At 40.4% G+C, this 15,950-nt stretch overlaps 2 protein-coding genes across 8 annotated transcripts in view; both read left to right on the forward strand.

The window, feature by feature from the left end:
* The window catches only part of PLEKHA1 (pleckstrin homology domain containing A1), a 34,565-nt gene extending 24,864 nt beyond the window's left edge, over positions 1-9,701 (forward strand). For 2 of the 7 annotated variants that reach the window (XM_035329485.1, XM_035329486.1), the window contains exons 9-14: positions 126-190; positions 682-745; positions 2,027-2,116; positions 3,208-3,282; positions 6,262-6,590; positions 7,550-9,701. In XM_035329485.1, coding sequence (XP_035185376.1) covers positions 126-190; positions 682-745; positions 2,027-2,116; positions 3,208-3,282; positions 6,262-6,590; positions 7,550-7,664 — 738 coding nt within the window. In that variant the 3' untranslated portion in view covers positions 7,665-9,701. Of the gene's footprint in view, positions 1-125; positions 191-681; positions 746-2,026; positions 2,117-3,207; positions 3,313-3,458; positions 3,555-6,261; positions 6,591-7,549 lie in introns of those variants that run through there. The other 5 variants (XR_004751814.1, XR_004751815.1, XR_004751816.1 and 2 more) reach the window with 5 other exon arrangements.
* Positions 1,204-15,950, forward strand: part of HTRA1 (HtrA serine peptidase 1) — a 45,735-nt gene continuing 30,988 nt past the window's right edge. Inside the window, exon 1 of the mRNA XM_035329484.1 lies at positions 1,204-1,299. Within this exon, the coding sequence (XP_035185375.1) occupies positions 1,219-1,299 (81 nt within the window). The 5' untranslated portion in view covers positions 1,204-1,218. The remainder of the gene's footprint in view (positions 1,300-15,950) is intronic.

Genomic DNA, 15,950 nt, shown 5'->3' on the forward strand with positions numbered 1-15,950 from the left:
GGCAATTGTCTGTTCTGATCTTTGGCAATTGTCTGTTCTGATCTTTGCCTTTCTATATAGAATATATTTCTATATTCTAGTTGCTAGATATACTCTATTAAGATGTATTTTACCTTTTTTTCCAGGAAAAGGAACCTCTCAGGGTTATACCACTTAAAGAGGTCCATAAAGTTCAGGAATGCAAGCAAAGGTGAGGAGAGAAGCACTGAAAAATTAAAGGGGCTTGATACACTGCATTGTGTGACTAGACTGCTTCTTGGAAACAATTGAGAGCTTTTTAATTACTTCTGTCGACGTCTGAATGTGGTACTTAAACAGGCTCTTATTTAGGAATAATACTTTGCAAAGTCAAAACAAAAATATAAATGTGAAGTTTTGCAGAAATCTGACTAGAACAAAAAATATTTATTTAAACTTATTATATTAGGTGTTAGATTGTTCTAACTAAAAATAACGAGTAGCACTAATTACTAAAGAATCTTAAGACTAAGTTGAGTATGAGGTGCTGCTCTTTTTCCACTTGACCCTTGCAAAAAAAAAAAAGGCGAATGTAGAGATCAAGAATGCAGAGATCTTCAGCCCACAAATGCACATCTTTGGTTCTCGGCACATCCTAGAATGTTTATGAAATGAAATGGGAAAGTTGGACTTGTTGTTTAAGTATTTGTGTTTTATTTGCAGTGATATAATGATGAGAGACAATCTCTTTGAAATTGTAACAACTTCTCGAACCTTTTATGTACAGGTAATTTTTTTTAAAACTTTGGGCAAAGCCAGGTGACTGACATAGTCAAAGCAAAGCAGCGCTGCCATTTTGCTTTTTAAGTTGTATTTGAACATGCCGTGATTTTCAGAGGGAATGCAATCTTCATATTTCAGAATAAGCTGCATATGAGAAATAGTCCAAATTACACCAAGTGTTGGTAGTACATAAAAGCAATGAACAACAAATCCTAATGTGATTTTGTTGGTGTTTGGGTCCTCAAATTCTGTAGTATCAACTCAATTTATTAGATCTTTTATTTTGAGGTACTCACACTTTATTTACAGTAATAGATTTCTCAGATTCAAATTAAAATGTCTACTGCCACATTAAAATATCTACTAAAGCACTGGAACACTCAGGCTTCATATCCGAAGATACTTTTGGTAAAATGCATCCATAAGCACTTTATTCTGTGCATCTTTACCATGTTATCTTTTAAATGTGTAGATATAATGCAAATCACTCAGCTAGACAAAGCAAGTCTGTGGGAATGTGATGCTCATGGTACTGTCTCTCCTGTTCCTGGAGGAGGAAATAAAAAAGAGTTTTCCTTGTAGGATCAGAAAGGCCCGTATCATCTAATACAGGCAGTGGGGCCAGATGTTGAGTTTTGAGCTGTCTCATGGCTGAACGTAATTAAGTGACGTATTATGCGTAGTTTTTGCTGGATTGATGTGCTGGTTTTGTAAAGCTGCCAACTGGCTAAGAGGGAGATTTAGCTTTTTAATCTGTCCCAGATAAGTTCACCCTTGATGCTCACTGTTAATCTACTGCATTTTTGTGAGACTCTTGTTCTAAGTAAATGTACAGATGACCCTGAATATAGACTGCTTCTTATTTTACTGTAGCTCTTCGGTAATTACCTCATAGAAGTAAGGTGCAAAGAAGTAAAATGAAAGAAAAATGCGGAAGCTATGCCATTGTGCACAGCTTGCTGAGAAGGGTCAGCAGGTCTCCTGTAAGAATTTCTGTAGGTGCTTCAATTTATTTGTTTAAAATAAGCAAAAAATGAACTAGAGTATGTAAATTGTGTGTGTGTATACACACGTTGCTTTTTTTTATATAAGTATATGCATAAAATCGTGCCCTGAATTTACTACTGTAAGAAGTGTCAGCATCAGAAAGTGCAAGTCCCCAAGTCCCTTTGGCTTTAAGTAACAGCCTACTCAAGTAGGGTAAGGCTGTGACTTCAATGCAGACAGAAGACTGGAGGAGCGAAGAGATGATGATGTTAATCATCCCCCATGTTGTTTGATCCAGGCGGACAGTCCAGAAGACATGCACAGTTGGATAAAAGCAATATCTGGGGCCATTGTAGCACAGCGGGGACCTGGAAGATCAGCAGCTTCCGTATGTTATTCTGAAACACAGAGAAATGCAACTAGTCGATGTTGACTTGTGCACATGAAGTTCTAGTTGTTTTTCCTTTTGTCTGTCCTCTGTCCTGTCCTCTAGTAACATGGCATCTTTGCATGAAATTCACACAGAATGGCATAAATTTATGCACTTTTAATTGAGCACTTATCTTAGTCTTACCTATATATGTAGCTTTATGTGCGTTGTACTGTCTTGATCACATAGATAACGCAAGTGCTAACCTATAAAAATTCTCCAAGGTCAGTTGGATCTTTTGTCATTATACCACTAACAGTTTGGAAGTGAATTAGAGCCTTTCTAATTCCTGCGAGGCATTTTTGATAATTGCTGAATTTTGCATTCAAGTAACAAAATCCTAATTTGATTTTAACAACTATCACTGCTACACTGTCATTCTCTGTTTTTGGTAGTTTATTGTATATGCAGATACAGATTCGCATTTAAAATATTTAAGAGATCTGCTCGCATGAATTAGCTTTTGCTGTTGAAAGCTTAGTGTGGGCACCATCTAGCGCTACTGAACTGAGGCACTGTGACAAATCTTACTTTTTGTGAAGCCACGTGGATGCCAGCATTTCATACATACTTGCATTTAAGCTGTACCAGACCTTCACTGCTTTTCCACAAGTTAATGTGCTTTGTGCTGAAGGCTGCTGCAGTGTCACAGTGTCTCTGAGTATGTCCAGATATAACAAATGGAATACTTCACAGTTCAGATGCTGCACAGTATGGCTTTTCACTGTCTGGCTATGGGATGTTTTGTAATAAGCTGAATATATCATTACCCCCGTAATCTGAAATCTAATAGTTTAAATCTGGCCTTTGAAGACGTACTTGATGTTGTTCCTGGTGGTTCAATCTAAGCTCTCAATTATATTTTGCAGCTGAGAGCTGGCTTTAAACAATACTTCCTATTATAAATCTTGTTTCTTTTTGGGGGTATGAAAACGTGCAGGTAACTTGTGTGTATGCTCTCTTTTTTGTGGGGCTAACTGAGCAACCTAGCTGTTACTGTCTGCATCACTTTTCTTTTTCCCTTTCTTCTCTTCTTTCCCCAAGTATAGGTTACTCTAATCTTAGCTTTGCACTGTGTTCCAGATGCGGCAGGCCAGAAGGCTGTCGAATCCTTGTATACAGAGGTATACATCAAGAACTGGTGAATGCAGCACGTATGTGGGCTCTCATGTAAACTTGCCTTCTTAACAGAGGGCTAGAACTAGAGACTAATTTGCTATATAAAAAACTAAAAATAACGCTACCTGTTATCATTACCATTACTGAAAACTAACTCATAAATTATACCATTCACTTAAAGGTTTGCTCTTTTTTTTCTTGCCTTTAAAATAATTGGAATCTAAAAGTGATAAAAACAATTCTTTGCACTTCAAAGTATAATAGATATTAAAACCCAGTAAGTTATGTAATGTCTTTTAAAAAGGAAAGTATTAAAACTAATTTGCATGAGAGTTCATATTTCCATTTTACTTTACATTTTTTTGAAACTGTGCAAAAGCAAAATTAAATTTAAGCTACCCACAAACTAATACAGATGCGTGCATGCAAAATGCACGCCTTAACTCTAGTAATTGGAAGGATAATTCTGTAGCCTGATTTGCATGGCTTATAAGTCTCTGCATGAAATTATTCGTTCAAACATAGAAGCGTTATAATGTGTAATCGGTGCACTGTTCAAAGCAGTACACCTCAAGAGTAATAAAGCAGCATAGTCTCTTAATTGTGAAATTACAGGCAGTGTGGGTAGTAAAATCTGAGTATTCTTTGGTTGATTTTTAGCAAAATTTTTATAGAGAACTTGTCATAACTTCCCCTATTGTTTATCTTTCTTGTTAAGCTACAATTACTAATAGAAAGAAGAACAGTAGTAAATCACTAAATCGTATGTCCTCCTAAAGCAAACACTTCTCTTAAAGTGAACTGTCAAGCCAGGTATGAAATACAGAAATGTGTATATGATGTGAAATACTTCACTGCATTTGAACATAAAGTTGAATTTCCAAAAAAAGAACGGCTCCTTCACCCAATAATATTAATTCATTAAAAAAATACAGTATTCTTCAGCAGAAACCACTGTGATTAGATTTTTGAATCACTGTCATAGCATTCTAAAAAAAACTTGGAAAAACTGCTATTGAAAAATAAAACAGGTATTTCACTTAGGATTTGTATTTGCATCTTGGACACATCTGTGATGGGATTTTGCTAATCATGTGCTGAAAAGTGGCTCGATTTCTGTACACACATGGTTTCCCAGATTTAAGTTTCGTGTACTAACACTGGTGATGGCAGAAGTGGCAGTAGCTGCAGCTCCTAACACGTGCAGAGTGAAGTATTCAATGCATCTCTGCATGTCATTCTGATCGTATCATTTAACGTAGCATCCTGTGCTGTCTTAGATTCCTCCTGGTATCTGAGACATCCTTACAGAGCTGATACGTACAATGTAGAATATGAGAAATCTTCTATTCTGGAGATACAGGTGTAGGTGAGGCAGGATATCCTAATGTCATGATCTAAAGGGGTATCTGGCCTGTGGGTGTCTGGAGGTCACCACACTGGTTTGCAGGATTTCAAAATACACAAGGATAAAGAGACTGTTTTCTAAGGATTTTTGCTTATAACAAATCACCAAAGATCTTTAAGATTGACCTCTGACAGGCCACCTCAAGGGGTCCAGTTAAGAAAACTGATATCAGAGGAGACCAACCAGACCCAAAGTGGGCTCTGAAAGGGGTCTGAGGTAGCCGAGTCTCACTGCAGAGTTGATTTACGTCATGGGGTAAGGAATGTTTAGAAGTGAGTCTGAGAGTTAGGAGTCAACCTGATGTTCCAGCAAAGATTCAACATGTTTAGAATAATCAAGAGAAGTAAGAAAAGAGGCCAGTTCTCTTTCAGAAAGAGGCAGCCTCAATTTGGGGTAAAATCTGGGGCCTTTTTGTATTATTAAGACATAAAAGGCTGTAGGATACCAACACCTCAAGTGACCAGTAGGTACTGTTAATTTCCATCCTCCTTCTGAGACAGCCAATGGATGATGTTTCATTGTCTTTAAACAATTTTATTTTCCCAAACCAATTCCAGCTTTTTCAGTTAAGTTGTTCCTCTTTTTTTCTTTTTTTTTTCATTTGCCCTTACCAGTGGTATCTTCAGAATGTCCCTGCTTCTCAGGACGCCGCCTCAGAGATGTCCCTGGTTTCTAGGCCAAAGACTGAGTTCCCAGACCTGGTTCTCAGGCTGCGCTTCTAGGCTTGTAGACCTTTCCCTATCAGTATTTAGCAGACAACTTATGTCAGTGTTTTCTCACCATTGTCTGGTTACCTCTGCAACCATGCCCCATCACCTGGGATGTCTGAAATGGCAGTCTGTGCCTACGCTTTAGACTTCTAAATTATGCCTAGGTGGTCTGGTAACTTGGTTCTATCGCTAAGTAAGCGGTGAAGGATTATTTTCACAGTATCAGTCTAATAAAGAGGTATGTAAAAGCCCACAGAATGGCAGGTAACAATAATTAAGACAAGAAAATAACTTGACAAGAAAAGGAATAGCTTAAAGATAAGTTAATGGCCCAGAAAAGGAACTTTGGTTGTTACGTAGTCTTGATAGCAGAAGAGTTAGTATTTCTCTTTGGTCCCTGAAATAAGCTAAGGCCATCGGGACTTCCAAGAAGAGAGAACAATAAAAAATGCATTACTTCAAGATTTAGGATGTGAGTGCTGTTGTATGTAAATGATTGAATACATTTCTTTCTCTGAAAGATGTCACTGTCAATAGCCTTTTAAGTGCACATCCTCAAAAGGTAACTTAAGATACTAATAAAATGACAAGCCTCAATTTGCTGGACTACATTATAAAGTCTAAAGAGCTGCTGAGCTCGATTTGAGAAATTTAATTCCTTGAAATGGAGAAACTGATGTTGCTGTCACATACTGCTGTAAGCTCACACTTAATATACTGCCTTGAGAAAGCACTTGCCTCCTCCTGCTGTGGCTGTTGCTTTGCTTTGTATATTTCCTGTCTTGATTTTTCTGAGAGAAATCTGAGACCGCATCTTTCTAAAGTGATGTTGATGACTTAATTTGACACGTGCTCTTCTTTTCCAGGAGCATACCGAGTCTTCTCCCGAACCCACCGATGCTCCCTGTTCTGCCATCCCAGCCCCAGCCACCTCACATTCCACAGCCGCTCACAACAGCCCTCTGGTCCCAAACCCTCACGCCAAATACCCTGCCTTGGAGAAGCGAGGATTTCACGAATCTTTTACCAAGGCCAAGCCAGGGAGCTACAAGATCCAGGTTGTCGCTCCAAGAGAATCAGCTGCCAAAGTGACTGAACAGGGCCTCTCGGAACCCCAAAGTAAAAATGGCACTCAGGAACAGGATCCTGGCCTTGTGGATCTGGATGATGCAAGCCTTCCAGTTAGTGATGTGTAATGTTCATAGAATCATAGAATATCCCGAGTTGGAAGGGGCCCATAAGGATCATCAAGTCCAACTCCTGGCACCGCACAGGTCTACCCAAAAGTTTAGACCGTGTGACTAAGTGCACAGTCCAAACGCTTCTTAAATTCAGACAGGCTTGGTGCAGTGACTACTTCACTGGGGAGCCTGTTCCAGGGTGTGACTGCCCTCTCGGTGAAGAACCTCTTCCTGATGTCCAGCCTAAACTTCCCCTGCCTCAGTTTAACACCGTTCCCACAGGTCCTATCACTGGTGATAATGGAGAATAGATCACCTGCCTCTCCACTCCCCCTTGCGAGGAAGTTGTAGACTGCGATGAGGTCCCCCCTCAGCCTCCTCTTCTCCAGGCTGAACAGGCCCAGTGACCTCAGCCGCTCCTCGTGCATCTTCCCCTCCAGGCCTTTCACCATCTTGTAGCCCTCCTCTAGACACTCTCCAACAGTTTCATGTCCTTTTTGTACTGTGGTGCCCAGAACTGCACACAGAGTACTTGAGGTGAGGCTGCACCAGCACAGAGCGGGACAGTCACTTCCCTTGACCGACTAGCGATGCCGTGCTTGATGCACCCCAGGACATAGTTGGCCCTCCTGCCTGCCAGGGCACACTGCTGGCTCATATTCAACTTGCTGTCAACCACGACCCCCATATCCCTCTCTGCAGGGCTGCTCTCCAGCGTCTCGCCGCCCAGTCTGTATGTATAGCCAGGGCTGCCCCATCCCAGGACCTGGCACAACAGCAAGTGGTTCATGTGGTTGGTGATTGCCCAGCTCTCCCATCTGTCCAGATCTCTCTGCAAGGCCTTTCCACCCTTATCCAAGTCCACAACTCCTCTAAGTTCGGTGTCACCGGCAAACTTGCTCGAAACACCTTCTAGTCCTACGTCCAAATCATTTATAAAGACATTGAAGAGGACTGGCCCTAAAATGGAGCCTTGTTGGAAGCGTTTGGAGAATGATCCATTTGTTCGGTCCTCTAATTTCTTTGCTCGGACTTTTAACCAAAGAAAATTACAGGAAATAAGAACAACAGAAAAAAAAACACACTGATAAATACGTATGTATGTGTGTGTTCACGTACACACACGTGCATATAGATGTTTGTATATTGCCTTTTGGCTAAGGGTCAAAAATTGACCTTATGCATTTTCTCAAAGCCTGATAGTAAATCACCAGGGAGGGGCCAAACTGCAGAATTTAAAAGGAAATAAATGACAAAAAAAAAACCAAAGTACTTTTGCAAGTAAGCAAGGTACCAGCAAGCTTTCATTCCTAATCTGGCAAACTAAATTAATCCAATTAATGCTGTGTTGTGGAAACCTTATTGCCAACAGATGTGATTATTTAACTTCCTTCTGAACTACAGTAAGATTTTATGCATATATGAGAATTTTCTCTCTCTGACTTTCAGATACCAGGAAATGCACAAAACGTTTCTTCTGTTCTTTAGGATCAACAGTGTCAACTGAATTGTTATCAGAACAAGAATTCTGGGCTCCCTTGGAATTCTAATTATGGTGCTGTAAAAATTCCACTAAAATAATATTTTGAATAGTCAGTCTATTTTTGATGCACTCCTAAAGGTGGGTTATAACTTTTTGCACATTTGGGTTTTAATGGACTGCATGTAATGGTGTTTTGGAGGGGGGAGGAGAGAAATTGGACTCTTAAATTTGGACACTTTAGACCTTTTGAACTAAAGAGGGTTTATATTGTGTTACATTAGGCTTTGCAGCAATTATTTTTATTAAATGTCTAAATGTATCGTTCGATGACTGTTTTTGCAAATGGTTTTCTTATCAGTGCTTTGTGAACAGTTATTTCTGTATTGGATCAGTGGAAGACCTCAGTTTTGTTGTCACTGGTACTGAACTGTTCATAGTCACGCAGTTGTGGCCTATAACTTTTGGTGCACTAATAAAATTAAGTGCCTGTGTTTTTTCTCACACTGTTGAAACACTTTCAGGTTAGGTATGTACACAAACCCATTCTTAATGGCTTTGAACGTTGGGTTGGAGTTGTTCTGAATAGTGTAGTCTGAAACAGCTATTTAAAATAGAAAAATAATGCTAGGGGCATACCAGTGTTCTGGTATTGCATCCACTAGCTGTGCAATATGTTTTTTTAAAAAATGAATATTTGTTGTTTGTGTACACTGTGTTAAGGGGCTTCAGTGATGCAAATGGAAAGAACCTTTACATTTCAAGTATTGGATTAGATTGAGTGTGTACTTCTCATCGTTTTTTTTAAAAAAAAAGTTTGTTTTAATCAAAACCCCACAAATATCTTATGCTGCTGCTTATTGTGATTCAGATTGTCCAGCTTTGTTACTCTTTTAGTCTACTGTAACCTAAGATACATATCATACAAGTCCATCTTCTCTCCAACTTCCAAACTGACTTCCTGCTTGAGAGATACGGATGGCTTTAGCATGATGATTTGTTGATCCAAGGATGGAATAATTGGTGTCATGTGAGAGTGAAATATAATCTAATTTCACAACCTTAAATTATATCAGCACCTTCATTTTTTTATCCATAAGCTATCTAACCACAGTCTTACGGCAGTGGTGTCTGTATATTACTGGTCTTGTTTGACTCTTTAAATACATGTGAAAATTAGTACAGAATTGGAAGTTTCTGTAAATGCCTAAACTAGTATTGTAGGTTTTAACTTCTATAAAGACAAAACAATAGCTCTTTAAAGGCATATTTTTTCACGAGTACGTTCTGTGTGGAAGACACTTTGCATTGAAATATTTTTACTGTAGTCTAACATCTGAAATCACTTGCTCTGGTACAGCTTTCACACTGCATGTTCATTTTACTATATATTTTGGTATTGGCAATTTTACACATTGGGTGGAGGTAAAGCAGCTCCATTATGGGACTTTTAAAAGGGGTGGGGGGGAGAACTACTGTTGTAGTTCAGTAGCATAGGGAAATATTTGTGGTTGGTAATTGCCAGGGTCTCCTATTTATCAGTACTTTTTTAAATCTATGAAAATTGTTAAATTATTTTAGAAACAGTGCTGTAAATATGTCACATTTAAATTGTCAATAAATCAGTTTGGGTAACTTAAAGTAACAGCTGACTCTGTTTCCTTGCAGTGCATTACATGTTTTACTAGAACAATATATCCCTTTTTGCCATATAACAGGTCAAATTATCTTTTTCACTTGTCAAATCAGGTCTGTTTGTGTAGCCTAAAGAAAAATATTGAACAAACTGACCTGAGCTGTTTTACTCTTCTCAGTTTCTTTTGTGGAGTTTTCACATAGTATACAAGAGAAAGCTATTAGTTTCCCTTAATCAATAGTAGGGAGGAGGTGATGTGTAATAATTTTCAGGTTAATCATTTGGAAACACTCCAAGCCCTGTCTGAGACTGGGGAACAACAAGAGACGAAAATGTAACTTGCATTTTTTTCTGGCTTTACACTGTAGCATAATAATTTCTCTCAGAAATGCTTTCCTGAAATAGCCGCGCCTACATGACATCTGGAAGCAGCTCACTCTCTACAGCAGGTAGGATAGCATCACACCTGAGTGACTGTACTTCAAATCCAGTTTTCCCTTTTAACTGAATTGGTGTGTCAATGGTGTGCAAACTTCAGATTAAGCTCAGTAATCCAATAAGATTTCTCTATAGGCTGTACATAGTTACCCAAATTGCAGTCTGTGACATCTTGAGTTATTTATTCCACGTATGTACACAACTGCAGTTATTCTAGTATCAAAATGTTCATGCTATTATCCCCAACGCCTTACTCCCTAGCCTACTACTATGAGAAGTCACTACATTGTCTTGAACCTTCCATTTTAACCAGTTGCACCACAGGCTGTAGTTGGTGTGAGAGATGCATACAGCTGTGCCTTTCCTAGCCCATCTCCGTTTGAACTGGAGATTTTCAGCTTTATCATACCAGCAGTAAGCTCCCAAAGCAGCTTGATTGCAGCAATATGGAGTTGACGTTTCGGTAAGGTCTTTGCTATATCAAGTTAGATATACCATGCCATGTGCAGCAACACAGTTTATTCTTAGTAATAAATGTCAGAATAAAATACAACTACTGGCTGCAGCTCACTCATTTTAACTGAGCTGAAATGCCTCTTCTAGCTTTCAGCTTCTTTATCCTCTAATAATTCTCATAAAAATCTTAGGTTTTCTTCACAGGCTGAGACCTGATCCGTGGTCACTGAAATGACTTGGATGTGTTTCACTATCTTGCATTTTTCATCTGTTAAAAATTTGCTGTTGTCCCTTTATTGAAGAGGGAATTGAATTATTCTTTATGGTTATAAATTTCTGTAAGCTTCTCACTGTAATACGGTGGGTTTGGCTGCTAAACCTGCGATTCAAATGCTTTTAAGGCATATGATGTGCGTACTGGTCCTGAATATAGTTTAAATTAATTGGCATATGCCTCAACTCCTGTAGTAACAGGGTGTCAGCACCACCTAGAGGTCATACTCGAGCTTTTAAAGTGATGGGACTTAGGCTTTTACTTTAAGTGTATTTCTGAATGTTAAAAATCCTCGTTGAAACTCCAGTTGTTAAGTCATGGAAAAAAAAGAAAAAGCTTTTAAAACTTTTTTTCTCCTGGTAAGCTTTGAATAAAGCAATGCCAGCAAACCAGCTGAAGACAAAATATCCCTCTTCCTGCCCCGCTTGTTCACACCACCAGCTTACCCCTGTGCAAGCTATAATGTTGTAGGAATAACGTGAATGGCCAAGGACCTTGAGCAGTAAATAGTGCAAGCGTGAGGTTTCTCTCAATGGTACTGACTGTGGAAAGCAACTCCAGGCAATGATATGAATCAACAGATAGTCAAAAATAGAACAGAAGAAATTAAAGAACTATGCAAGTATGAAAAGCAAATTCCCTAAGTTAGCAAAACCCAAACCACAGCATTAACGAAAGACATCAGTCTTAAATAACTCATGTTTCCCTGTGACAAACCAGTTCAGGAGAGGCCTGTTGCTAATAGCTAGATGGTAATCCACTCTGCTAAGAGTAGCCTTTTGAGAGAAAAGCAAACACACGCATGGTCGACTACAAAATGTGCACTCTGAAACCACTCATTCGTGCTTGCGAGGCGTGCACATGTCTAGCCGTGTAAGGCAGTGAACTGTGAGAGGTCGTGATCTGAGCTAGTTGGCTTCAATTACCGACGCTTAAAAACTCCAGAATGTCGCTGGGAAACCGGTAAAAACGATGTGGCTGCTCAGGAGGACACGTGAGGGGTCTCATCCGAGCACAGCCTCGATCTGCCAGGCTTGAGAGCGGTGTGTCTGCTGCCGGCAGTAAGCAGGGAACCGCGGCCTGGTGTGTGTGGCATGGGTAGGCCGGGGCAATCGGGGCTGCAGGCGGAGGGCTGAGGCCTAGCCAGTTTGGAGCTTCGTTCTTTCTCCTTACTGAGCCGTTTTTTAGATCAATTTTACTCTTTTTGGTTTTTAAAACCGTGAATTTTTATGACTGTATTCCGAGGTAGTTTGGGCAGTAAAAAAAATGGTACAAATGTTAAAAATAGATGCTGCATCGCGGAGAATCTTCCCTCACGAAAAGTGACTGTATTAATGGAATATGTTGATACACAAATGCTAATATTTTAGGCTTTATAGGAAGTCAATGTTATAAGGGATATAGAAATCAGCACCAAAAAGTTCACTCTGATGCTGTGGGACAAATATTACTGTTCTTAGCCAGAGCAGCCTTTTTTTCATTTGAGGCTGAGGAGAGGGATGAAAGAAAGGGAAATTGGGGAATTTTTAGATTAAAAGCATAAACAAAATTTAAAAGTTCATCTTAATTGCTCTGCATTATGAATAGTTCTCAGTTTTTCAGATGTGCTGAGTGTTTTGATTTCCATCTGTATCTTGGAGCACAATCTATGCAACCATTGATGCCCTGAGACAGCAAGCTGCTGGAGCTCTCCTCGGGTGTTCCACCGAAGCGCTGAAGGCTGGAAAAGTGAAGTGTGAGTCCAACTCCATAACCAAATTGCAGCCCACATGTCCACCTTGGTTTTTCACTTCAGATTTTCTGTGCAGACTTTCTTGGGGGAAGGGAAAAAAGGAACTACTACTCATTTGTAAAGGTAATTAATGGTGTAGCAGTAGTGTATTGCCCTTCGAAGTGGCACCTTTGACATTTTAATTTAGGGCTTTGCATTTAAAGCATCTAACAACACTGTCATTCTGCATATCTGTATGCAAGGTGAACCCATCTTTTAAGAATTTAAACAACTCTGTCACCCTGCATTCCCAAGGCCACCATTCTCCTGCTAATTGAGCCATCAGGAAGCCCAAGTCTTGTCTGTAGCAGATAGGCAGTGGTAACAGAGCATCCGTAGGGTCCTGGCTAGGACCCTTCTGTCCTGCTGTAGCCTTAACCCCTGCCACCTGGACTTTCTCATCCCTTAACCTCTTCTTCCTTCCCACCCCTTCCCTTGTTCCCAGATGCTGACTCCAAAGCCACCTCCTTGCCCCCCTTGCAGGAGCAGTGAATGAATCCCACTGCAAATGCTGCTGCCTTGTGTTCCCTCCTTCTTACAGGCTCCCCCCAGGCAGCAGCTCTGCCCTGAGGTGCTTTGCTCTTCCCAAAACCAAGCTTTCAAAGTCAGTAAATGGTGCCTTTGGTTATCATGGGAGTATCTTTATGGGAGCTGAGGAAAACTTGCTTTCATAATAGGTGAGATAAGGCTTACTTGTCACCTACAGGACTGGCTTTGCTGTGGGGCAGGAGATCCACGAGGGCTGGGCTGGGATGTCGGGGGCAAACTGGGGATTCCTATCAGCAGGATCAAAGCCTGTGCTCCTTTAGAGGATCTCATGGCATTTGATCTCTCAGGGTGGAGTTTCCTGCCAATGAGTTCCATTTGAAAAGCAGGAGTTGAAACATTTTACTTGCAAGTCTCCCAGGTGTAAGCACCTCTGAGTATTGGTAGATGTCTCCTGGCTTTGGAAAGCTGTTTTGTGTGAAAATGTTACGATAAGGGGGAGAAACGACTTCTAGGTGTATAGGGCCTTTTGGGTGGTGGATGCAGATGGGTAATTGAGAAGTTTGTCAGTTAGCTAAGATATTAAACCCCTGGAGTTGTATCTCCCTTATTCTGGGAAGGAAGGTGTTTTCAGTCCTGTGTGCATCCATGTGAAACCTATACAATTCACATAATAAAACCTAGGTTTTTAATACTCAGTACACATCCTTCCCTTGTTAAAAATAAAAGCTTGAGAGCTGAAAGTCATCGGTATTGTCCCACTTATTTGAAAGCAAACTGCTAGTTCGTGCTTTCCACACAGAACCTTGGATGGATTCTGATTTCTTTGGTGTGGTGTTTAACCCTTCCCTGGCTCCCCATCAACAAAGGCACTTCCCAATCCTGTGCTATTTATGTAAGGAAAAATACTGGCTGGTATATTGTGGTCTGTAAAAGAGCTTGAAGCTGATAGCACTGGCACGAACTGTGGAGAAATATATGTTATGGAAAAGAAACAGATACAAGTGGTGTTCCAAACATTTGTGCAAGAACAAACTACTTGCAGTAGTTCTTGAAGTAGTTCAATATTTGGGTTAAGATTGTAAACTTTCTAAGCTGGAGAGTTAAGTGAACACTTCATGCTTTCATTGACCAGTTTACCCTCACCTGAGGTAAGGAGGCATTCACTTTGTGTTTGGGTTTTGAAGTGGGGCATTGACTTACTAAGTTACAATTATTTGGAGTGTGTTTCTGTCAGCTGGGCACTGGTTGAAGTGCTTTGGGGTCTGTTCCTGCCCAGGGGTGTTGAGCTGGAGGGGTACAAGCATGCAGGCAGAGGATGGTTAGACAAGGAGCTTTCATGCTGCACAGAGCTTTTTCCTACCTGCCAAGATAAGGCTGCTGTGGCTTCAAAGAGCTCTTGTAAGCTCTCTGACAGAGGCAAGGTGATAGAAAAGCAGATGGCTTTTCTGGGTGGGGACAGCCCATAGGAATTCCCTGCTTGGGCTTTGCTGAGTGTCTTGCTTGTGCTTACGCAGTCTTTTGTCAACTTGTATTGCCAATGTTTTTGTGCTGGTAACTGTTCATCTTCCCTTAAAGTCTTGTTTTTATTTCAAAAATTGAAGTTTATCAGAAGTAGCTGATAAGCAAGGGATATATAAATAATAAGTTGGGAACATTTTACCAAAATATCTAATATATATATATATATATAGACACACACATATGTGCATACATTTAAAATATTTGTAAGTATTATTAAAATTTCTTTAGACTTTTTTAACATTGTAACAATTCTAGTAACCCAAGTGAGGAAGTTTTGCTGCAAACTGTTCCAGATGACAATTTTGGTCACTTCTGAAACCAAACAATTCTGAAATCTCTCTTGTTGCGTGGCATAGGAGTTACAGGAAAACAGCAACTGTAAGGGGATTTGACTGGGGGTGCTGGAGTCGACGTGCTTTTCTGCCTTTAGATAACCAAGCATCCCAGTAAGTACATCAGTGCTTTTTGTGGTCAGTTTGTTAAGATTTTGTAATGTTCCCTGGAACTTAGTATGGGGTCTTCCGCTGGTGTAGGTGGCTGGTTGCTCCATTGTTTGCAGGAGAAAAGCAGTTGTATTTTTCTGTACTAATGCCATTGCTGGCACTGCGCACTTACTGGCAGCAGCTCAGTTCAATAGCATCTCATTTGGCCCAAGGGTTGGTGAAGTGTCTTCGGTCCTTGGTTGGCAGGTACCTGATAAAGACACACTTAAATAATTACATATTGGTAGCCTCGTCAAAAGGTCAGTCAGCTCCTAATTAACAATGGGGCTGCGCTCACTTTCCAGTGGCTCAGGGGAGACCTTATTGCTCTCTACAGCTCCCTGAAAGGAAGCTGTGGGGAGCTGGGGGTCGGCCTCTTCTCACAGATAACTAGCGATAGGACTAGAGTGAACGGCCTCAAGTTGGACCAGGGGAGGTTCAGGGTGGAAACGAGGAGACATTTCTTCTCAGAAAGAGCAGTCAGGCATTGGGATGGGTTGCCAAGGGAGGTGGTGGCGTCACCGTCCCTGGGGGTGTTCAAGGAAAGGCTGGACGTGGTGCTTGGGGACATGGGTTAGTGGGTGACATTGGTGGTAGGGGGGTGGTTGGAGCAGACGATCTTGGAGGGCTTTTACAGCCTTAATGGTTCTGGGATTCTCTGTGGGCTGGGATGTAGCACTGGGTGTGTGGGGAGAAAAAATATTAAATGAAAATGAATACTAAAATTAAGTAAAATAAGTAAATAGAATAAAGCAAGCAGACTAAATTAAATAGAATAAAATAAATAAATAGGGTAAAGTAAATAAATTAAGTAAATAAACACCACT

Source organism: Oxyura jamaicensis, chromosome 6 (genome assembly GCF_011077185.1).
Source record: "Oxyura jamaicensis isolate SHBP4307 breed ruddy duck chromosome 6, BPBGC_Ojam_1.0, whole genome shotgun sequence".
In the NCBI taxonomy this organism is placed as follows: Eukaryota; Metazoa; Chordata; class Aves; order Anseriformes; family Anatidae; genus Oxyura; species Oxyura jamaicensis.